Genomic DNA, 23,578 nt, shown 5'->3' on the forward strand with positions numbered 1-23,578 from the left:
TTTATGACTTTGAACCATACACGTTTTTATAATGACGTGTGTGATTTTTTTTTTAACGCTCCCCTCTGTACTGCGTAAGGCTTGTATGGGTCGTTATGTGTGGTACTGAAAAACAACCTACTCTATGGTTTTAGTTTGAGATCTTGGCTGAAACGCCCTGTATGTTTTTGAAGCATGTTGGCAGTAATACAAATGGCAGCTTTAATATACAATAATATGTGTGCATGTGTATGAGTAGGCTTTCAAAATGTTGTTGGTTTTGTGTCCTAGGAGGGGTGACTGCCATGCATCCATATTGTGCGGAAGTGCACACACAGCTTGAGTGATGATGAAATATCATGATGATGAAAGGATGATTAGCATTTTGCTTGAGAAATGAGTTTTGTTTTGGTGATACCCGTCACTCCCTCCGTGCTGTTTGCTTGTTGCATCGGCTGGACAAACTCATGCAAGTAGGAACGGGAAAAAAAAACCCTGTGCTTTTTTGTGGCAACAAAAGGAGTAAAAATAATATGATAACAGTGCAACAGATTGCTTATTTGATAAACCAGACAGGTGCATTAAGGGCTCTAGCAAACATCATCATTAAGAATAAAGACTGATTCATAATGGCAGTTAAAGCTGCACAAGGCAACAGTTTTTAGTTTGCGTAAAAAAAACAATAAACCCCCATCCATTTCAGCCCATCAATGGCAATCAAGAAATAGAGCTGCAGCATCCCCACAAAAGATTCACCCTTCAAATTACATCAATAGTGCCATTACTTCACTCTGAACACTAAACAGATTTACATAGTTTGGAATTTATCATTCGTAATTCAAATACCTCAGATATTCAGATATCTCAAATGGTCCAGTGCATATTTAAAAAAGCATGACTACACCTGCCTAGAGAGCAATTTGCCTGCCAGGCCATAACTTCCCACACAGCCTTTTATATCTATATTCATGTCATAACAAGAGTTATTAGTGTGTAAGTGACAGTCATTTGTCGACCTGCCATGTTCCCTTTGTCACATTCATATTAGGATAACAAATCTGATAGCACTGTGCTCTCTTTTAAAGGTGCTACATGTGTCATTTTTAACATCAATAAATGATTTTCGAGACATTAGAATAATTACACGACAACAAAACCACTGCTGGGGTGATTGGCAGCTCTACCGGTCTCCACACAGTGTTTTACATTGTGCACAAACAGAGCTAAAACTGTCAAATGTTCTCACTGTGACAAATGGTGAAGAGGAGTGAGAAGCAAAAAAAATTATTTCCAAACATGTTTATCCTCTTCGGTAAATTCCAAAGATGCCACTGCGGCAAGGAGAGACGGGAAGCGAAGGGGATTACTGGAGATGAAGTCACAAGCACTAAAAATACCACTGGTGTGAGACAAAGGCTATCAATCATCTCCATCATGGTCTTATTGTTTATGGCAATTATATCCAGCTACCTGATAAATTGATGTCTAAAAATGTTACACATAGAACCTCTGAATGAGTGTAAAGACTGCATTTACAAGAAGTATTTGGCTGTATAAATAAAACTGATCTCAGCCATAATTATACACATCACTCAGGCAACACTTACCACATATGAAATATATAATATAGCATGAATCTGTAAGCATATTGCTCAATTGTTACATTCACAATTTCAATTAAATAAAACATTAAAATGACGAATGTTTTTGCACATTCATCTATAATTATCTCATTGTTGCAAAATATATTATCGACACACTGTTAAATACAATTGAATGTGATTATAAAATACATTGTACACTGTAAAGTTTCGACCTCGGGCGGTTTTTAAAGTCAGTTTTTTAAAGTATATGAAGTAGTAAGAGCAGGTGTTAGAAGTGAGACAGGAGGAAGTGTAATTTGATATAAGGCCTAAGACACATTTGCATTGTTAGATCTTTATAAACACAATGGCAGAATCCGACAGGAATCCTTTTCTCCATCTGTAATTATTTGTGTGTGTTACTGAATTCCAATACTGTGATAATGTTTAAAGCCAAATCACTGAAAATGCTTCATATATGACTTGTTTTACAGTGTGTTTTCCTTGTAGTCATTTATATCCTGTACAGTACATTCAATATAATAAAAAAACACATAACTATTCATATTTCCTATTTAAATTGAGAATAATGTGTAACGTGTAACTAATAAATCAACCCTGTTTTTCAAAAACCCATTGGGAACGACACTATGCATATCTTACCTAAGTGTTCTATCAGTGGCCGTATTTCCACATAATCTCAACCTGAAAGTTTCTGTTAAGCCTGAGTCTCACACTGCCTCAAACTTAAACTGATTATATATGATACTGCTTTATAGTCTAAGAAAACGCGACAACTAACTAGTCTTTTATGCAACCTTGGGAAGGTCATAAGAAGGCAATGGCAGCAGCTAGATGCGAAACTCAAAATTCACAGGCAAAAAAACCAAAACATTCTAAAGTTGTTCCAGCAATTAGTTTCTACAAGTTTTATAATCTTTTTTGGAAACAAACTTCAAACAATGAAAGCTCCTCCCGAAAAAAACACAAATTAACCAGAAGATGATGACGATGGTGACGAGGATGAAGATGATGAGGATGAAGGGGAGGGTCTATGGGTCTCGCTTCCTCCCAGTTCTGTGAATCTTACCGAATCTTTCTCTTTCTCCTTTCTGCTCCCTGTGCAGACTGACCTCTGAGCGGGTTTAAACTGCCACGTCACCCTCTTTGTCGTCGACTCGACTGTCATCGCCCGCTGCACAGGTGTAGTGACGTGCTGAGGTGGAATAGTTGGTGAATCTGCTGGGCTGGTGGTGGCCCCGGTACCCTTCCTCGATTTGCCGTTGTTGTTTTTTCCCTGTTCCATGAAGAGCTCACTCAGCACTTCAGGTTCAGTGGTTTCTCCAAATAAGTCCCAGCCTGGTTCAGCGGGCAGCCGCTTGGGCCGCGCCACGCCTGCAGATTTGCTCCCAGCAGCAGAGGTTCTGGAAGAGCGACTGGGGTCGGAGTCGGACAGGTCTGAGTCCCAGTCGCTGTCCCCTGCAACTGAGTCACAACCCAGGACTGATAGATCAACAGGGCCAGATCCAGAACTCTCAGAGTCTGACTCCCTGGAAAGACAAAGAAGACAGAATCAGAGTGAAATATTGAAACGTGAATCACTAAAATATGCACACTGTGAAAACACACACACACACACACACACACACACTCCTATACAACTACCAAAGTGAGGACTGAGTAAATTAACCTGAAGCTTGAGGACCACCCTTTTTGCTTTGACTACAGACAAACTTTTACTAAATTTCAGCACTTGGTGGAGTCCTGACTCAGGTTGTAACCTTAAATTCTTAAAAAGAGAAATGTTTGCATGCAAATGTATATACATACAACAAGATTTAAATTGTTTCTTTAAAAATACAGGACAATGAATAAGAACATAGGACACAGAACAGAATAAACAGAATAAATACATCTTGAAAAAAGTGCATATATTGTAAAATAAAGTGCAGGTTTATATCACAATGATGACTCTTCCTTATTTAGTTTTAACATTTAAAGTGCAAATTGCTTTTAGAAAGTCTCTGAATCTGGAGGTCCAAGTCTTGGCCGACTTGTAGCGCCTGCTTAGGTAGTTTGATGTTGCAATGTCCTCCAGAGAGGACATTATACTATACTTTACTAATATAATATCATGTGATTGTAATGGAAATTAGATTAATGATGATTGAATCAGTATGCTAAATCAATGTATGAGGTTTCGGGAGTTCATCAAAATGCTCCTTTCAACATCTGAGAGTCTTGGTCAGCAGTTCTCCAGCACTGCTCAAAATAGCTTGGGCTAAGACCCTGTTTGTCCTCGCTGCCCTTTCTGAGATGTCTAAAAGTTAGCAAGAGCCTTTTTTAGGGTGGCAAAAACATCTGTTCATACCTAACATTAGAATGCCTCTCGACATGCGTCTAACCACTTGTGATCAAATCTCACTTCACCACTCTATAATGAAATATGAAAGTAAATACATGACTAATATAGCCGATACTGAGACGTAAGATTACAGTTGTAGTTAGAAGTAATATACTACATATGGTGGAATTCTGTATATGATCTCTTCAAGAGAAAAATAAGATCTTTAGTTTGTGTCATTCTGCAGCCATCTGCACTGATAAGGAGAGTCCAATACTATGGAAACCAAGGTTATCCCCCCTATTCCTCCTAGCTTATCTTTGCAGTCTGTGTGGCGCCATTGTCCCAGACTGCTTCTCTCTTTCCACCACAATAATTATGCACTGTCAGAATAGCCATATATAGTAAAGAAACATGCATTTAGCATTATCTTATGGGATAAATACCACACTAGGGGGGTTGGTTTGTCACAATCGACTTGACATCACGCCTGCTCTTTCTCTCTTCTCTGCGTGAAGTTGTTCATTCTCCTCTCAACATTTCAACGTTAGCCATTTGAGTTTGTCTTCATTGTCTGAGTCAAGAGCAAACATTTCCCTAACACTACATATTCCTGAATTCAGGTGCATTTTAGGAAACAATAAATATAAGGTGATCCTGGGGACCTCCCCTGCCCCTGCAGCCTTTGCTGGGCAACAGGGCTGCACAAAGCTTCAGAGAGCCGGAGATGTGAGCAGACAGGCAGGCGGTTGTCGGATCTGTGCCATGTGTGGCCCAGAACAGGGAGCTCAATGCATCCTCAAAGTGTCTTGCATGCATTTACAGCTTGCATTCATGACTGAGCTTCCTTAGTAAGCTGAGCAGCAGGGGCAGAGTTAGATGTTGTAAACACTCGTGGCTTAGCCCAGTGCAATGCATGAGAGCTACAGTGAACCCAAACAATACACATACCTGCCACTGTAGGGTGCACCTCCTGCAGGGCCCAGTAGGAGGCATGCAGGAGCAGCCAGGTACACGAAGCTGTCAGTGCACAGAAAATCTCCTTCTTCTGGTTTTTGTGGGAGAAGGTGAGTTGGCTTCCATTCTGTATTCGACTGGTCCAAGTGTGCTTTCATGCTCTCCGAATGTTGCTGTACGATGTCTTGTTTTATATTATGAGTGGGAACTTCTGTCAATGTGGTGACTTCCCCGTGGGATGCAGGTCGTGCAGACACTGCAAGGTAAACAAAGCTGTCCGACTGGACGAAAGGATCTATGTCACCACAGTCCAGTCCTGAGCTTCTGATTGGCTTCTGACTAGGATCTAGAAAGTGTTTGATCGGTTGATTTGAGGGAGACAGAGGAAGAGGGAAGTCACCTCCCATGAGTGTCACTTTTTTCCTGGGTGGCATCTCTTCACTTTGTGGTGCATGAAATGTTGTGGATCGATCAGTGTCTGTACTGTCCATTTGTTTCTTGATGATCGAAACCGTTCCTAACTTTCCAACTCTTCTTCCATCCTCATCTCTCCCCATCTTTCCATGCCCTGCTTCCTCTCCTTTGTTATCTCCTTCCGTGTCTTCTTGCAAGGAGTTGTTAAGGAGTGATGGGTAGCACCACTGTAGCTCAGCACTCTCCTCCCTCCCCCATTCCTTTAACCCTCCATCCTCCCCATCTTTCTCCAGCGATGTGCTGCTGCTGCCGAGGTCAGAGCCACTGATTGGCTGGTCGCTGTCAGAGCCGGCCTCCTCCTGGCTCTGATTGGATAAGGAGAGGAAGACGCCACTGGAGTCGGACTCCAGTGTGAGGTTGGAGTCTGGAGAGCTGTCCTCCTTATTGGAGCTGGGAAAAAGACAAGGCAGTCAAGTCCTCATGTGCTCCCTATGACGAACCATTGGTTATCACAGATGACATCATAACCTGCTTTTTCAGATCAAGGCCATTGATTTCTAGCACTTTGATCTTTTAATGTTTCTTATTTAAATAACACATTTGTCCTGTATGAGAAAAACTGAATGTTTTTTAGTCCCAAAATGCATGGGATTAGCATAAAGTGGGCATGTGTGTGGGCATAGAATCCATCTTCATTCCGATATCTTGAGGTCAGAGTTTAAGGGACCTCTTTAAAAATTGCCTCATTAAAACTGATCCTAACTTTTCAGTGTTATTTCCCTTCCTGACAAAATACTTTATTTCTCCAACTGAATCACCCACACGTACACGCATAATTATATCCTAACAAAGTGTGGTGTTTTTTTTTTTTTTAAAGGGAGATGATAATTTATAACTCTGTTTTAAGGCAACTTAAGTGCATCTCCGCGATCTTCAGTGTATCTCGGCTGAATGCAAACCAGGATTTTGTGTTTGCTATGTGTAATGAACACTTCAGAGAGACAATAAAACATTTTCATTAATTACCTTATACCAACAGTGGAAGTCCCAGCAGATTTGGTTGACCATTCAACAGGAGATCTGTCAGTGTCTGTAGCTGGTGAGGCCATAGCAGTGAGCTCCAAACTGACCTGGGATCTGCTCCCCACTCCTGGAAAAAACATTCAACACAACATGAGACAAGGGACATACCATAATTACACATTACACCATTCCGTCTCAGGGGCAGAACCAGATAGACGTTGTAAATATTTGGAGCTTAATCCAAGTCTAGAGGGGTTAGTGGCTTTCTTCCCCAGGAATATTTACAGCTGCTATATTTGCGTAACCATATGAACCCACATTTTACTCACTGTGTTCTTATTTTTCACTGCAATATATAAATCCTACCCCCTGTACACAAACGGCACATGGCTAGTCGTCGGGAAAACCCAAAAATAATCTTTTGTGCAATATTACACAGTTTTAAAGCAGGTATTCATTAAAAACAGAAAAGTTGTGAATTTAATTTCTCTGAAATGGCGACTCCACATACTATATACATAAAACTATTGTCATTTTTACAACCTCTCTTGTCTTTTACTCTCTACATAGCCTACTCTCTATATACACAACAGTGTGCAGTTCTGTCTCATTTTCACCAAGCAGCAACCTCTGGGCCTGAACAGTGAGTACTTTAGTCTAAAACATAACTAACTCTAAAAGTGAACTTACACTATGAACAGAATGTGAAGAAGTGACAGTGTCGAGGTTATGTCATATACATTGTGTATTTTGTTGCAGCTACTTAAATTAGCATGCAGCCAGCTAGTTCTAATCGTCCTGTCTCGTAATCTCACTTGTGCCTCGAGAGGTGGTAGTGAGTCGCTGTAGTGTTCAGAAGTAGATGATGGTAAACAGTTAACTGTACAGCAGTTCCAGCAGCTTCACAGCTTTAATTAAGGCACAGAAGCAAACCAGATTTTTTAGGGTCTTTTACTCGCTCATTAGCAGCAGCCTGGCAGAGAGAAGTCATAGACAACGAAGCAGCAGTGTGGCAGGCGAGATGGGATCTAGGCTAGGCTAACAGTAGCCCTGCATTAAACTCCTGTACAGTGTTTTTCTTGCCAACACCCACCCTCTCATCAGCAAACCAGATTACATGAGACATAGCTGTGTTATAGTGACACTGGAAACCTGGCTCCATAAAAAACATCCTGATTGAGTTTAGCTGTGGAGCTAACAGGCCACATTGTCCCCACACCGGACTCCACAATGCATCTGCCTGTGCCTCCTCTCTGCTGAGTGAGTGACACTTCAGGGACCTGTCCATTGCAACAGTCTCTTTAAAAAACAGAATATCAGTTCGGGCGTGGACTGAAAAGTCCTTTGCTTTATATTTTTTAGGGCATTGCAGGGTTATTGTGTTTCTAACTGAACACAATCTCGATGAGCATCATTGCTGCATTTAGTAAATTATGGATTTCTTGCACAAGGTGAAATACTGCCCACTCCCTGCTTCAATGTTGTATAATGTAATATTCTATAATCATATAATAATTGTGTTATATTAACTGATGTTTGATCTGCAGCCACAGTACAAACAATTCTAGTGATTCTACCTTTGCAACCTCTTAAAGACTTTGGCAACATGGCCTCAGCGTTGACCTTACTGAAAAGTGTTTTAATGCTCATATTATCTGTGAACTATCTGAGAAAGCCGAGGTGCCATTGAAAAGTAATACATTATCCACATATCATAGGTATTGCATCTTTATTTTCTCTTTGTGATCTCCTTAATGCATAGTGAGATTGAGTAGTCCAGGGAAATAGGAACACTGAAATATGTTTTTATATCTTAAAATATTTGGCTTCTGAAGGAACAAAAACAAAAACTGGATTGCACTGATTACTAACAATACACTTGCAAGTTGCATTTTTTTTTTCATGTTCTAAAATCAAGCTTGTTCTCAGCTTCTTCTTCTTCTTTATATAAATGGACAACACGATAATAGACTACTATATTTATTACGTTTTAGAGATGCAGGTTCCTGTGATCCTGTCAGGGGTTTTTCCTAACATGCCTCATTATGCCTTTCTCAAGTCTTATTATTACAGAACCTAATATTAATGAGCAGAAAATACAGGAAAACAATGCCTACGCCTGGCAACCGATGAATACACAAGTTCAGAACAATGAACAGTTGTACTTTGCTGGCACTAATTCACCACCTGTTATTTTGGTCCATGTTTAAATAAAGTAATTCACAGTCGGTATCCCAGCCAAACTCCCGGACAAACAAGGCAGAGCAACTGCAGAAATCAGGAATGTGTTCACTGCATACAATAAAGCAGTACTGCTTTTTTTACTGGTCTATATTCTATTTTATTTTGGAACAGAAAAAATGTGATAAGTCTCTGATTATGATGATGAGATTTGTCAGCCGTGTGCAGAATCTTGGGTGTAGCTGGATTTTGGCATGTCAGTTAGTTTTGGTAATTTGGTTAACTGAAAAATTCTAACAAAGTACACTATTAATTAAAGCGTAATCTGTATTGTTACCTAAATTTGTGCCATTTTAGAGAAATATTATTATTATACATTTATATTTGTTTATTTTTTTTCTTGATGAGCTGTATTGCCAAATTTAGTTTGATTGATTTAGAGCAAACTAAAGACATGCCTTTTTTTTTTTTTTTTTTAATCTGGGCCTGATGATGACGATTCTCTTTGACCAATCAGTTGTCTGCAGTTTTTTAAACTTTCCCCTGTAGTATTGGTTCAGCTTGCCTTGAACCTTGAAAAAATAATTACACAGGTATCAGGTACTATAAACTAGTTTTAAGATTGAGTGTGTTGAGTAGAGTCAAGTTGAGCCGTATGCAGTGGAGAAACCAAGTATATTACCGTAGAAATCTGGAGTCAGGTTTAGTTATTTGAGAATAAGGTTACTAGTGAACCCCTTTCATTTCTGCCCCAATTTATAGAGAATTTGGGGTGATGGACAGTGGATTTTTTTTAGGGGGAGATAGCAGGTCAACCATTAATGCTACATAGAAGTGGTGAATTATCCGTAAACTGACAATCTGAAGATTAATTTCAGATGCAGCTCAGCACTGTGTGTCCAGTTGCTACAGTCACATATCTGTCATATAAAATAATGATTAATCAATTAATTAAAATTATTATGGCTTAAAATGCTTTAGAATAGTATGATATGCATTTATGTAGTCCATTTTCATGCTCAATTATATCATAAATTGTTGCAGCAATTTCTGGGTTGATACCATTTGTTTAACGCACTTAGTGGGGAATTTTGCCATTTGTTTTTATATCAGGAATGGACACAAATTGTCAAAAATCCCTCCATAATGCCACATGAGGTCACCAAGACCTTGGGGAACACCATAGAAAAGACAGTCTGTACTTGATAGGAACTTGGTGACGACAACGTGGACACGATGCACAGAGGTCAGGAGGTGAGGTAAGGGTTGTGGAGGCGCCAATAAAAACATTTTTTATCCCTAGTTACATCACTATGACATAATAAGAGGTTTTGTTTCAAACATGGCAAATCTCTTCCGAAGTAGCAGTCTACATGGCAAATAAATTTTAAACGGTTTTAAGTAAAATCAATAGAGTTTTTCCCTTAACATAATAAACTGTTTTATTGCAGGCGCCTGAACAAAAATATAAGGGAAGAATTAACTACCTGTCATGAGAGCAGCTTTCTCTCTCTGCGGCCCAGGGTGTGTTTGGTACATGTCAGCTCGCTCCCTCTGTGGCTCCAACAGTGATTGGTACATATCCTGTGTGTCCCTGTGGGGCTGAGACAGGTCGAGGTGCTCCAGGTCAGAGTCCAGCTCCCTGGCTCTCCTCTCCAGCTCCGTCAGGCTGAGCTCCGAGGCTGCCGAGGAGGGGGGGTGGGAGCCCCCGAAGCCAACTGGAGGCCGGAGAAGAGGCCAGCGCTGCAGGGAGCCTGAGAAGGAATCTGTATCGCCACCTCCTCCTGCTCCTCCTTTCTCCCAGCCGTCCTCCCACAACGTGTTCACCATGTCGAGCACAGCATCCCAGGTCTCATTTGGGCCTTCCTCTCCAAAGGTGTCTCCTTCTCCTCCCTCCACCCCTTCCTCTTCTTTCTTTAATTCCTCCAACTCTTGCCCAAGCTGCTCTTGTACTCCATCTTTAATCTTTATTCCTCTGTCTTCCACATTCTCACATATTATCTCTACAACCATTTCCTTTTTCACATCTTCTTTTGTGTCCTCTTGCACTTTCCCTTCAACCCTTCTCTCAGATTTTTCTTGTTTGACTTCCTCACTGACAGTAACCCTCTCCTTCTCTTTACCCACTTTCTCCTCCCTTTTCTCTTCTCTCCTCACCCTTTCTCGCTTCTCTTCCTTTCCCTTCCTGTCTTCCGTCTCAGTCTTCTCTTTACTCTGCTCTGCAGGTTTCTCCTTGCTCCTAGACCTCCGAGGTTCTTCTTGCTCCCTACAGACTCTCCAGTGCTCCAAGTTCTGCTCCTTTAGGGAAGCCCTGCCTACCAAACTGGTCCCCTGTCCTGTTTCTGATTGGGAGGGCTCTTTAAGTGAGCACCGTCCCACCATACTCGTAGCATTTATAATGGTTGTTAACGGGTTCTCTGAGAAGTGGCCTGGACGGGGGAGGAAGTGGCCATGTGGGCGCCTCTTCTCCAACGCTGAGAGGACAGAGGGGAGTGGGGGGAGAATAGGGAGGTTGTGGACCGCCCCACCCTGCCGGACAGTCCTCTTTCTGACGATAATTCGGCGGGGCCAGGTGGACTCAATGCCCTCAGCTGGGCTTGTTGACTCAAGGTCAAACCCTCTACTGAGACGAGGGCTGACCACGCCTGGTCGGAGCCCTGTGGCCGTACCAGGTCGAGTCCTAGAGCTGGACTTGGATGACTTTGACTTGTGGGACCTTGAATGTTTCTCTGAGTGGCCAGATTTGATTTTATCAATGTCGCAGGGTTTTTTCTCAGCCTTATCTGCAGGGGCAGTATCAGTTTTATCCCCAGCCACAGCACATATTTGATCTTTATCTGTAGTCTTGTTGCTGATCTGGGTTTCACTGACAACCACGGGATCAGTGTTACTTTTAGTCTCTGTCTCAGTACTAACATCCTCTATTACTGCCTCGGGCTCTGATGTAGGAGCAATCTTAACTTCTGTCTCAACTTTAACTTCTACTCTGGACTGTGGGACTTCACTGCTAACTGTAACTACACTTTCAGCTTCAGTTTCAGTCCTGTACTCCATCTGCCTTGGACTACTTCTAACCTCGATCACTGTCTCAATCTCTGGCTTCATCCCCAGATCAGGTCTAGCTCCAATCTCAATTTGATCTTCACACTCAATGTCAGTCAAAGTTGAAGGTACAGTCTCAGCAATAGTTTCATGTTTCGACATACTCCTCCCAGCTTTATCTCCACTCCTTGACCCTACCTTGTGTCCTTCCCTGTTCACAGCTGGAGCCATATTTTCTGTCTCCACCCCAGACTGCACTTTTCCTTCCAGATCCCGCCCCCCTGGTCGTGTTTTCACCTGGGAGCCCATTCTTTTTTCAGACCCATTTTTCATGCTAGCCCTTGATCCATTGTCATATTTGTTCCAGCTTTCAGCTCTATGGTGTTCTTGTATTGCAGCCCTGATTTCAGCCTCTGACATGTTTATAACTTCACTTACTAACCTCGGACCACACCCAGACTTGCTGTCAACTAACTCCAGAACCACACTTCCGTTGTCAAACTTTGAAACGGCAACTACACTTTCATGGCCAATCTTTGACCCGGCTCTATTCCTACCTACAGCACCGGTGCCCATTCTGGGGGCAGCACTGGGGGAGGGGGAAGGGGAGGGCTGGGGGAGCAATAGAGGTGTCGTGTCTAGAACCTGGTCAGGCTCTAAAAACACAGAGTCTCTGTCTGAACGCAGAGGAACTGGTCGACCATAACCAAAGGTCCCAAAAGACGTTTCCCTCCTCTCCCTTTCTCTCGCCCTCTCCCTCTCCAGTCTCCCCCTCTCCCGCTCTCGTTCCCACTCCCGCTGGGCCCACCCTCGCTCCAACTCCCTCTCTCTCTCCCTCTCCCACTCCCTTTCTCGCTCATTCCGGCCCCATCCTCCTCCTCGCTCCCTCATGTCCTGCTCCAGGTCATGAGCAGACAGTTGGACAAGTGGAGCGCGGTAGGGGGACCGTCTGAGCTCGTGGGGTGGTGACAGCCTGAGGCTCTGAGTTTGGGAGTAGTGCCTCGGCTGGACGACGTGGGGAGGGGAGCATCGCAAACTCTGAGACTGGCTGGGACGAGGTTTGGCAGGGGAGAAAAACACTGGAGTGTGGTAACCGGAGGAGAGAGGTGAGCCGGAGAACGGGGAAATGAGCGGGGAGGTAAGAGAAGAGGACGGGCCCCCAGGAGGAGGGTAGTGCCCTGGGTTCAGATACCCACCTCCTCCTCTGTCCATCATTTCAGTTGTAGTAAGCTCCAGACACTCCAGGTGTTTCGGAGGTGTCAAGACTTTCCAGGATTGTCGTCCGTCTCTGCTCTTTGTGCTGTCTCCATGGTGGTGGTGATAGTGGTGTTTCTTGGACGAGGAGGAGGACACTCCTGGTGCAGAGAATGACGACACAGAGGGAGAAACCGACCGGTTGAAACACCCCGGTGAATGGCACCCAACACCATCAACATCCTGACCCCCGAGCTTCAATGAGTCATAGATGGCTCTTTCATCCAGCCGTCGGACAAAGGAGGGGTTGGGAGTTAGAGAGCGGGGCTGCGGATCAAACATGTCAGCCGGAGACCTGCTCATCCTCAGGGAGCCGCTTGCAGAGTAAAAACTCCCCTCCCCTCCACCATCTCGCCTTATGGACTCCCCGTGGTGATGGTGGTGGCTGTCAATCTGTTGATTGATGCACATGGTGTCGTAGATGGATCTTTGGGGTATGTAGCCATCTCCATATCCCCCTTCCACTCCCCCAGACCGGCCTCCCACTCCCCCATCCCCAGTTCCATGTTTTTCCAGGCAGCAGGAGCTCTTCCGGAAGCATCCGGGACGACTAAGCGGCTTGCCCATGATTGGTCGGATGGCTGACGGTGGGAGGGGCTGGTGGGAGGCACGTTTAAAATTTGAAGAGTAAATTGTGAATTTGTTGGTTTTACTAGTTCGGAAAAATTTTGCTTGCTATAAAAATAAAAAATCTGAAAAATATATCTGCAACTGGCTTTGAAAAGGAAAAATAACAGAAATGGAGAAGCTTACTGAAGGATAGTCCTTCGGTTTAAGTTAGGACAATGTTGCAATCAACGTATGGCATTGCTGCAAAAACTGCAAAAAAGCTCCATAATGTAAAAAAAAAAAAAAAAAAAAGTAAACAAGAAAATGTCCAGATCACATATTCCATTAAATTTTGAAGAAAAATGTGAAAATATAAGAGAAGATAAGTCCAGTTTTTATGTCCACAAGGTTGCTGTTCTTAGCTCATCTTCTCTTCAGCTCTGTTTCCAGTACGTCTGCATTTATATTTATTCTGGTTGTTTATTGTTCTGGCTGCCTGTTCGGAGGCAATTAAGTCTTTTATCCAGTGGAGCGTTAGTCAGTCAGACACAAAGAGATAGAAAGGCCGAGCACAGTGGATGGAGGATTGAATCCAGTGAAATCTTCTCCTTTCATTCTGGCTTTGTTTGTTGATTATCGTCTGTGGGAAACAAAGCAAAAAAGGAGATTTGAATGGAAGACAGCATGAAAGTGTCTCTCCATGAGTGAATAATATTCAGTATTAAGACATTGTTAATGATCACGGATATTCCTGCATGTGCAATTAAAAGACACCCCACCAATTATAATCACAGAGCTCATTCTTGTCACACTTGTCACAATAAGTGCTCAACCTGTGAAAACAGTTCATGTCCTTTACGACTCTGAATGAAACCTTTTCAAATCTGAGAAAATAACCTTGATGATGTCATCAGAGTTATTTCACATTGGGCATGAGACCGAGGGCCGGTGTTACAAACTTTGACCAGCAAGATACTATTAAGTTGCATGATAGAAATCTGTAGGAGCAGTGTTGTTTGGAGCGTAACCCATGGACTCTATCAGTGGATAACCAATAAAAAGCTCTGTTCTGGGATTAAGAGAAAACCAGATGGACTTTCAGAATTGCTGGTTTTAACCCTTTTTTGACACTAGTCAACAGGTCATATTGAGAAACCAGTGTATAAGTCACGTTGTCAGAAAAAAAATGTGTTCCACAAAACCTTTTGTCTTTTTCTACCAATGACAGACTGAATGACTAGTTAACATACCAATAGTCTTCAAAAATGTTCACTTCAAAGAAAAGTAGACATGTATTTTCCTCCAAAGATGGGTTAAACATTCAGCTACTGAAGCTCTATTTCAGTAATGCCTTTGATCCTTTTGATAGATGTTATATAATAGGTCACATACCCACCATGTCATCAACCTATATAGTAAAAAACTCTTCACAGCTAAGACAACAAAGGATAAAAATCCTTCAATGTTCTGTACATAGAGCTGTATGTTTTTTCCGCCCAAGGACATGACAAACTGAATCCTGCAACCTTGGGTGGATAATATATTAGGACATATACCATATCAACAGTCTTCACAACATAAAAGCAGAATTGCATCTTTCAAAGAAAAGGTAAAAACCTTTAATCTGTTTATCTTTTTCTCCCATGGGTGGGCTAAAAACTTAGCTAAAACTGTTGCCTATTCAAAAAAAACGTATTTTATCTGCATTATATCTTTGAAAATATACATGTCTAGCAACCAAAAATGTAAAAAAAAGTATTTAAATCCAGAGAAACATTTCAATTTACTTAATGTGGAGTTTTTTTTATCCATGGGACAAGTTTAACACAAAGCTAAATATTGAAACCCTTGTTTGTAACGATTGTGGAAAAAACTGTTCTAGCCAACACGATGAAAGACGAGAAAAAACCTGCACAACTCAGTAAGCATTTTGAAGTTGGAGCGATGTGAATGCGACAGCCTGCACCAAGCCGCCGTAAAGCCCATTGCAAATTTGGTCCCCAAAATAAAGTCAAGATGACGTCAGTATTCCTTCAAAGCCGTCCCTCTGTTAATGTGGGAAACCAGAGGCTTTCTTTTTCAACATGCCATACTTTTTGGTTAATAATTTTGATTTTTTTTTTCCTGCTTTGAATGCACCAAACTTACAATATACAGCAGTTATAACACTAATGCCAGCTAACAGTTCTCAGCATGATAAATATCCTTAAAAATTAGCCCACAGAAAGTCATCAACATCACAAAAAAATGCAGAAGAAACTCATTTTGACCACAGAAGTATGGCATCCTCCCCACATTCTGAGAGCGCTGGCATGCTCAGGACAACACTGACTAATTTCACCACACTTGAACAACTTCAGAGGGGATTCAAAGTTCAAAGAGGAATAAATAATAATTTTTCTGTTTTGCAAAAGTCCATATAGACTTTAGTTTTTTTGCTCACAAAAATAAAAGCAGCCATTGACATTCACACATCAAAAACATGTTTAAAAAGCTTTAGACAGTAGTCCTGATAGCCATTTAAAATGGAATAATAAAAAGTAAAAATCATCTCATTTGCATGTATTAGTGATGCTGCTGATGCCCTCCTCACAGATTAGTTAGGTTCCATCAAAGGAGCCTATTGATAGTTGAGAATCATCCCGAGCCTCTCTATCTTTTTCTCTATCTTTTCAGTGTCGCTTCGTTCTGAAGCATCCTCTTTCCCTCTCTCTCTCTCTCTCGCTCTCTCTCTCTCTTCCATCTCTGCTGCTACCACCTGCTCTATCTTTCCCCCCGATTAATAGAAAAGCCAGAACCTTATCATCATGGTCATTAAAAGGATCGGTCAATCCAGTCCGTCGATCTCAGTCCCATCCTGTTAATGTGTTGTCATTCTGCCTCAAATCAGCATCTTTTCTTTTGTTTTTCTTACCGGCATCTCTGCCCCTGTCGTTTCTCTCTCTCTCCCTCTCTCTCTCCCTCTCCCTCTCTCTCCCTCTCTCTCTCTCTCTGCCGTTTTTTCGCTTTCTTTTCTGAAGCCTGTCTCCCTCTCTCTCTTCCTCTTTCTCTCCCCTCTCCCTCTGCTATGAATCATGCCTTCTGTCAGAGGAAGGTTTTTTTGACAAGCGCTCTCTCTGCCAACCAATACACCAACGCAAACCCTCCTCCTCCTCCTCTCCCTCTCACTCTGCCTTCTAGTTTTTTTTCCCTACTCAATTCAGCCTCCCTTTTACCACTCTCTCTCTCTCTCTCTCTCTATCTATCTATCTATCCATCTATCCATCTATCCATCTATCTATCTATCTATCTATCTATCTATCTATCTATCTATCTATGTCCTTCCCCTATTTACACTCCACACAGCTTCTGGGCTTTTAGAGCTTTGGAGCTGCAAAGAGACCAACTTCTCCTCTGCAGCTGCTTCTCGATATCCCTCCAGTCTCTCTTTCTGCCTCCCCCTTTCTCTCATTTCGTTCTAGATATAGTTTGACCTGAGTAGGTTCACTTGGGAAATCATCACCATTACACATTTTAGAAAATAGGTAACGAAAGAAAAGAAGAATGATTGAAACATCTATCTATCTATCTATCTATCTATCTATCTATCTATCTATCTATCTATCTATCTATCTATCTATCTATCTATCTATCTATCTAAACATATCCATGTTTCAGTCTCCCACACACTCTTTTCTTCTGTGGTTCTCTCCATCTCTCTTGTAGCCCTCTCAGTTTGCCCTCTACCTCCCACTCGTCACCTCAGCGTTAATGCAACACGCATCACTGTGGAGGCGGCAGGGAGAGTGAGAGAGAGAGAGAGAGAGAAAGAGAGAGAAAGAGAGAGCAACAATGGGCACTCACATACTGTACAGTGCAATTTAAAAGCATCGTCATCAGCAACATCATTTGACTATTCACAGCTGGGAAAACAGGCTGTACTATTTTTATTATTAGAGATATCAAATCAATGAACAGTTGTAATATGATGTCCTACCTTTCTTAATGATATAATAGCCAGATTTTACATTAACAGTACCAAACACTTGCAGAATGAATTCCTCTCTGGTGCACAGTGAGGTTTTTTGTTTCTATGGTGAAGATTGAACACCTGAGCCTGAGCATCAGCCACCATGTTTGGGCAAAAAGAAAAGAGTGCCACCTACAAAAACACAATCTTCATCCAAATCAAAATAAAGAAAAATTCAAGGAAAGTGTCACCCTGCTGCCCACATTGTTTGATTGACTCATGGAGAGATTGATCTCCTGGGAATCCAGTGAAACACAACAGTAAACACAGTATAAGAGACTGTGAATCTCTGCCAAGGCTGTTCAATCCTCTCAGTACATTTATGTTAATAATATGATGTTAAATTTAAGAACTGTGACAAAATACGAGCCCAAATGATACTTGATTAAAGGCTGAGTAAGTGATTATACTCTAATTCACTTTCATATTTTTGGGATCAAATATCCTGCAAAATATAAAGTAACTGTAATTCAATTTAGAAAATATTGATATTGGAAAAAAAAGTTATTCTTACCGTAACTGTTCAGAAAACAGGTAAGATTTCTGTGCAGAAAATCTGCAGGTCTGTGAATGAGGGCAGCCATTTTTGTTTTCCTGTTCAAAGGGCCTCTGCTGCCTGCAGTGCATGGATCATCCTTCGGGGGCAGATAAGACACATGGGATTGTCCACAACTTGTTTTTTCAGGAAAAAGATTGATCTCATCATCAAGTGAAACAACCAGACCATCCGTTGACTGCTGATTAAGAAACTGAATTGTGTTCAGTCACTTGCACATTTTGTTACACAAGTTTTAACCATGAATTAACCCATTTCGATCCTGATTAACAAGCAAGGGTAACAAGTAAGACCTCCGATTGCATCACAAGTTTGTTTAAAAGAAGTTTCAGATCCATGTTTCATAATGACATTTCAGTTGGATGCACAGATCACAAACTGTTCATCTTTTCTTTAAATTAAGATGGTATCAGTTGCCCTAAATTTCATTCATCTATTAAGGAGTGGGTCACAGGAACAACCTCCCTACTCTTCACAGGACTCCCTGGGGAACATGGTCTTGAGCCTTCTCTAAGTCCAGAAAGTATAGACTGGATGGGAAGAGTCAGAGTAGCAGGTTTAAATGTAAAATATTAATCTTTTCCACATTAAAATGTCTAAAAACAACCTTTTTTACAACAACCTGATATATTACGATGCAGTAATATCAGGGTCTTGCAACAGCATGCATTGTGCAAAAAGTTATGACAACCACGGATTAACAACCTGTACTAAGACTCAGGAGCCACATGGTGATGTGCAAAAAGGCTGTGCAGTCAATGTGCATTAGAAATAGTTAAATGCAATGGATAAAAATATTGGGAAATACCTGTAAACTCTCTGAAACTGCAGGGTTACAATTGCAAGCTGTACCTGGGTCTTGTTATAATTGGGCCAGTCATTTCCATGATGTTTTGCGTGATTGACAGAGACAGAGACTAACACCCTCTCTTCTCCTTTCTTATGCTTGTTCACGATGTGAGCTCAAGTGGTGTTGACGGTGTGTGTGTGTGTGTGTGTGTGTGTATCTTGGAGAGACAGACAGACAGACAACGGGGAGAGGCAAGCAGAGGCAGGCAGATAGATCTCAGTCAACACTGTCGGAAATACATTTTCTGAAAGAAAAACAGTGAGTTGGTTTGAAAATCTGTGGCTGGATTTTTTTCAGACTGCACAGATGGATGGTGTATCCACAATGGACAGCTTAGCATGTTGTTCTTGATAAGACCAACAGCTGTGAGAACATGACGACACAATAATGAATTAGCAAAAATAAATAAAGTTTATGTGTATGTTTCTGCCTGTTTCCTGTTTGATGTCTTATTTGCCATTGAGGGTAATTCAAGTCCAGTGCACATTGACTTTGTCCAACTGGTCGACCTCATTATCTTTTGTGGAATATTTTATTTTCAGATCCCTCAAGAGACACAATCATTTAATGGATATTGAGGATGGTGAGCAGTGATGACATATGTGGGATAGATTGTGGATCCTATTGGAGGAAGGAGGGGATGAGATGATAAGACAGAGGGATGTGCTGGATTGAAAGAAGAAGCGATGAGCGGAGAAATCAGTGCCATGGCCGGATGGACCGGTGTCTGCTAAATGATAGAGACAAGAGAGAACCTGGACGGTCGAGACTCTGATTGAGGAAGCTGTCTCGACAATTGCTGTGGCGTGGAAAGAACCCCAGTGGTTCCTGTGTTCAAGCAAAGAGAGAAAAGGGAGATATGACAAAAAAAGAGAGGAGTTTGGGGAGGAGAGGCATGTCAAATCTGAGTCAATGGATGAGAAGTACTGAAAGTGCTGGGATGTGTTCGAGGTATGCACATTGAAATTCTGATGGACAAAAGAAAGCCATTCTCTTTCAAGGAAAAACAGAGTCTCCCCAAAGCACATGACAAACTGCATAGAAAACAAGATGCAGCAGCATTGGCATTCCTTGGGTTACCTAGTGCAGTCCACTCAAACAACAAGAAACAGTGATGGTTGCCAGTGGTGGGGACAGAAAACAACTAAGGGGGAAAGCACCTGGGTTTGAAGCCACCCTTATCCACTGGATTGATAATACCTGGTCATGTAATGTCCCCTTGTAGTAAAACTTTGCCGATTTTCAACTGGCTTGGTGCACAGTCCTCTCCTTCTGGCAAAACCAGATTACTTTTTGCCGGCGAGTAAGAATTATCTCCGGGTTTGGTTTCTCACACGGATTACCATGTAATGTAACAGGTGCGGTAAGGACCCAATTCCAGCGCACAAGACAGCAGGAGTAGTTGATGATAACTTGTTCTTGGCAGCAGCAAGAAATTCAGCAACAGGTACGTGGCAGTATAGTTCCAAACAATAATGCAGGTTAAAGCCTGGGTTTGGGAAGGACCCGGAAAACCCAGCAGATGAGAGCCAAGCCAGATATGTGGGCTCCACATGAAGCCAGAGCCCGACAAAGTGACTCACTCAGTGCCATCTAGTCAGGAAAACGCCACACAGACACGGGAACAGGCAAACAAAAAACAGGCGGTTCAGAGGCAAAACTTTACTTTTTTACCGGGGAATCGAAAAACAGGAGAGTCAGAGACAGGCAGGGTCAGCAACAGGAAATCATTGCATAAATGCAATGAACAGTCTGGCAGTGAATGGGTTTGAGGCAGGAGTCTGTATACTGGCTTGGTTGGTGATCAGGAGCAGCTGAGTGCACAGGTAAGTAGTATTTGGCTGATGAGGTGGCAGTGGCTGGCAGGTAGAGTGGAAAAGTACTGGGAGACAGAGGGTGCAGGAATGAGCAGGAGGGTGCAGAGCTAAACTGTGACATGAAATTATTATACATATCAACTCGATGGTAATTTGTATATGAGTTGTATATTTATTATATGAATTTACTGGCTCAATGCCAATTTTTCTATTTTTTCCCTTCATCTGTGTCATTGCTTGGACTCTAAGCAAGAAGCTCTGGATGCTGGCTGTTGAGAATCAGTAGAGTTTCACTTTCAACCACATTCACCACATTTCATTGGGGATGTGAAAATGTAAAGGTTTTCAATAGTTTCAGTTGTGTTTTGGACATTGAACACTTTGGTAAGATGCTGGTTCAATAGTGTATGTTAAATGATCTATGTTAAATATGTGTATGTGTATGGGAATGGTAGTATATGGCTTTATTATTTATCTCCATCAGGAAAAAAATCTGCTCCACTGATTCATTGTTACAGCCCTCAATGGTCAGGCTCCTGCTAACATTAGTGACCTACTTACTCCCTATGAGCCTGACCGCTGCCTGAGATCATCCAACAGGTCCCTACTCGTGGTCCCTTAATCCAGACTGGTCACAAAAGGTGACTGAGCCTTTGCTGTTCGGGCCCTAAAGCTTTGGAACAACCTGCTTGGAGATCTCAGGCAGGCACTAAGGCAAACTTAGTGTCATCTTTTAAATATCTTCTTTAAACTCACTTTTATCGTATTGCCTGTTATTGACTTTTACCTTCTTTTACATTGTTTTATAAATTGTTTAATTGTATGTTTATATGTTCTTAATTGCATTTTGGTTTATTGTCAAGCACCTTGTAACTTTTTTTTATTTTTATTATTATTATTATTGTTTACCATTTATTATTATCAGTAAAGATTTTTCACCCAGACCAAATGCTCAGTGTCTATTTCAGGTAAAACAGAAAAGAGTAGCTTTGTGCAGAAAGCAGATAAAAGTACTGGCAAGGAATGAATTCAGAAGCACCACAGGAGGCTTCTGGCACATGGCATATGGTGGCCTGTAACTGACACAAATATCACAAATCACATTTCCACAGTGAGTGCACTGAGCTTGCCAAGTAGATCAGCTATTAAACAATGCCTATATCGAACATGAACTATACAGTATAGTGGAATGATGAATAAACTTGCCTGAAACTGGCTGATAAAATATTGCCTATGTATTGGAGTGTAGCAGTATAATCTAAAAATATGTTAATATTTAAAATGGATCAAATAACAATCAGATTCACTGAATGACCTGCACCAAAAAAATTTTGAAGACTTTTTTTAAACAGTTTCCAATGAAGCCTACCACCAATACAGGTAGCAGAGACGTTGGTTGGGCAGCCTAGTCACTGACTTTCTGTTTCTAGCAGCTGCCACCACTAACCACAAAAGTTGCCACTGTTTCTCACACCTGCCACAACTAACCACGGAAGTTGCCGCTGCCAATGCTGAGCAAAGAAATAAATGGCATACATAATCTTTTATGATATTAATCATATGGTTTTTAGTCCCTGATTAGAGCACAAGCACAGCTGAGAGAAGTTAGCCCTTTTGCTGAGTGAGAAAATGATTTCTGGTGGATATGACAGAGAGGTAGTTGAATGAATGAAATGGGATTCCCCGGTTTCCCCTCACCTGGGAAACCGGGATTCAAATCATATGACTTTGTTTACCTGTTGTTCTACATTGCAGTTTGGCTAATTTAAGTCTTGATTGGCAGTTGTGGCCACAGTGATATTTTGATGAAGCAAATCCCTCCCTGATGACATGGTTGGTGATGAAATAGTGCCTAGAAAAGCAATGACCATATTTTGTTGTGTGTCATGGGCTGTGGTCCATGATAGTCCACCACCCTGGCACAACTGGGTAATGCTTTACACCAAAGCTCCCTCTGGTGGTTGCTCACTGCAGGTGAAAACGAATCATCATAATAAGTCGAGTAGTTTGCAGAATGAAAGCATGCATGTCCACCTCTGTTAGCACAGGAAGCAGCTGCACTGTCACCACACTTGGCTGCATTGTGAATGCATGGCCGTGCATGCATGTCCACAAAACCTCATCATCAGTAGTTCTTACAGTTAATGCAAATTAGCCCCAGGGAGCTAGTGACCTTTAGACCATGTTGTTTGTGTTAAAATGTAACTGATGCAAGTTTCTGATTAGGATCAATATTTTGTGGCAATAATCAAGTTTTGCCTTCAGTTTTTAGCATTTACATGGAATCAAAGTATTCAGTTTTTCCTCTTGAATCTTTTTTTTTTTAAGGTTGGAAAGCATATCACTCCAACCCTAAGAGTGATCTACACAGATTTAGATAGAAAAACAAGAGGAGGTGGGGAAGACAAGATAAGGAAAAGCAGTGAGCTGTAATTGTGAATGTAATAAAAGGGGGAGGTGTGAAGCGAAAGCTAGAGAAGAGGAGAAAAGGGGCGGCTCAAAAAGAGTGAAGCTTGCAGGAAACATGAAGTTGCACATTCCACAGCTTGAACAAGGGAGCATCTGGAAATCTTTAAAGGAGAGGGGCGGGGAGAAGGAAGGAGAGGAGGAGGCAGACAGTATCTGCTGAATATTAAAGCCACATATACAGAGCGGGGTCGTATTTCTGTAAGATTTCTGAAGATTGAAATTAGTTTCTGAATATGCAAAAATAAGCAAAGATCTGATCAAATCATTTTAATTATTTCTTTACTCCCATGCTCAAAAAAGAACTACAACACCAGCCTGGACTGCCAGCAGTAGAAACAGAGAGCTTGATTGTATGAGACTAAAGTTGTAAGAGAGAGTGTCATAGACCAAAAAAGACAGAGCAGAGGAAGTCTGACCTCGGCGTCTTCCTGCCTGATGATCAGCCCAGGAAGTTGAGGCCGAAACAGAGGGGAGGGCTGACAGAGAAACATATTTTCCCTTTGCCTTTTAGTTTTTCCTTATTCAGTCCTGCTCTGAACGACAGGAGGAAG

At 41.8% G+C, this 23,578-nt stretch overlaps 1 protein-coding gene across 3 annotated transcripts; it reads right to left on the reverse strand.

Annotated features, from left to right (window-relative positions):
* Positions 1–443: 443 nt before the first annotated feature.
* On the reverse strand, positions 444–16,281 carry LOC131988467 (uncharacterized). Of its 3 annotated transcripts, none has more exons than XM_059353585.1 (5): positions 16,241–16,281; positions 9,969–13,966; positions 6,304–6,427; positions 4,858–5,727; positions 444–3,112 (listed from the first exon to the last, which is right to left on the reverse strand). In XM_059353585.1, exons 2-5 carry the CDS (start codon positions 13,342–13,344, stop codon positions 2,554–2,556), a joined length of 4,929 nt encoding a protein of 1,642 aa, XP_059209568.1. In that variant the 5' UTR covers positions 13,345–13,966; positions 16,241–16,281; the 3' UTR covers positions 444–2,553. The 3 variants fall into 3 exon arrangements, with proteins under 3 accessions (XP_059209568.1, XP_059209567.1, XP_059209569.1); XM_059353584.1 differs by lacking the exon at positions 16,241–16,281 and adding an exon at positions 16,125–16,234; XM_059353586.1 differs by lacking the exon at positions 16,241–16,281 and adding an exon at positions 15,920–16,034.
* Between the last annotated feature and the right edge of the window lie 7,297 nt (positions 16,282–23,578).

This window comes from Centropristis striata, chromosome 16, assembly GCF_030273125.1.
Source record: "Centropristis striata isolate RG_2023a ecotype Rhode Island chromosome 16, C.striata_1.0, whole genome shotgun sequence".
In the NCBI taxonomy this organism is placed as follows: Eukaryota; Metazoa; Chordata; class Actinopteri; order Perciformes; family Serranidae; genus Centropristis; species Centropristis striata.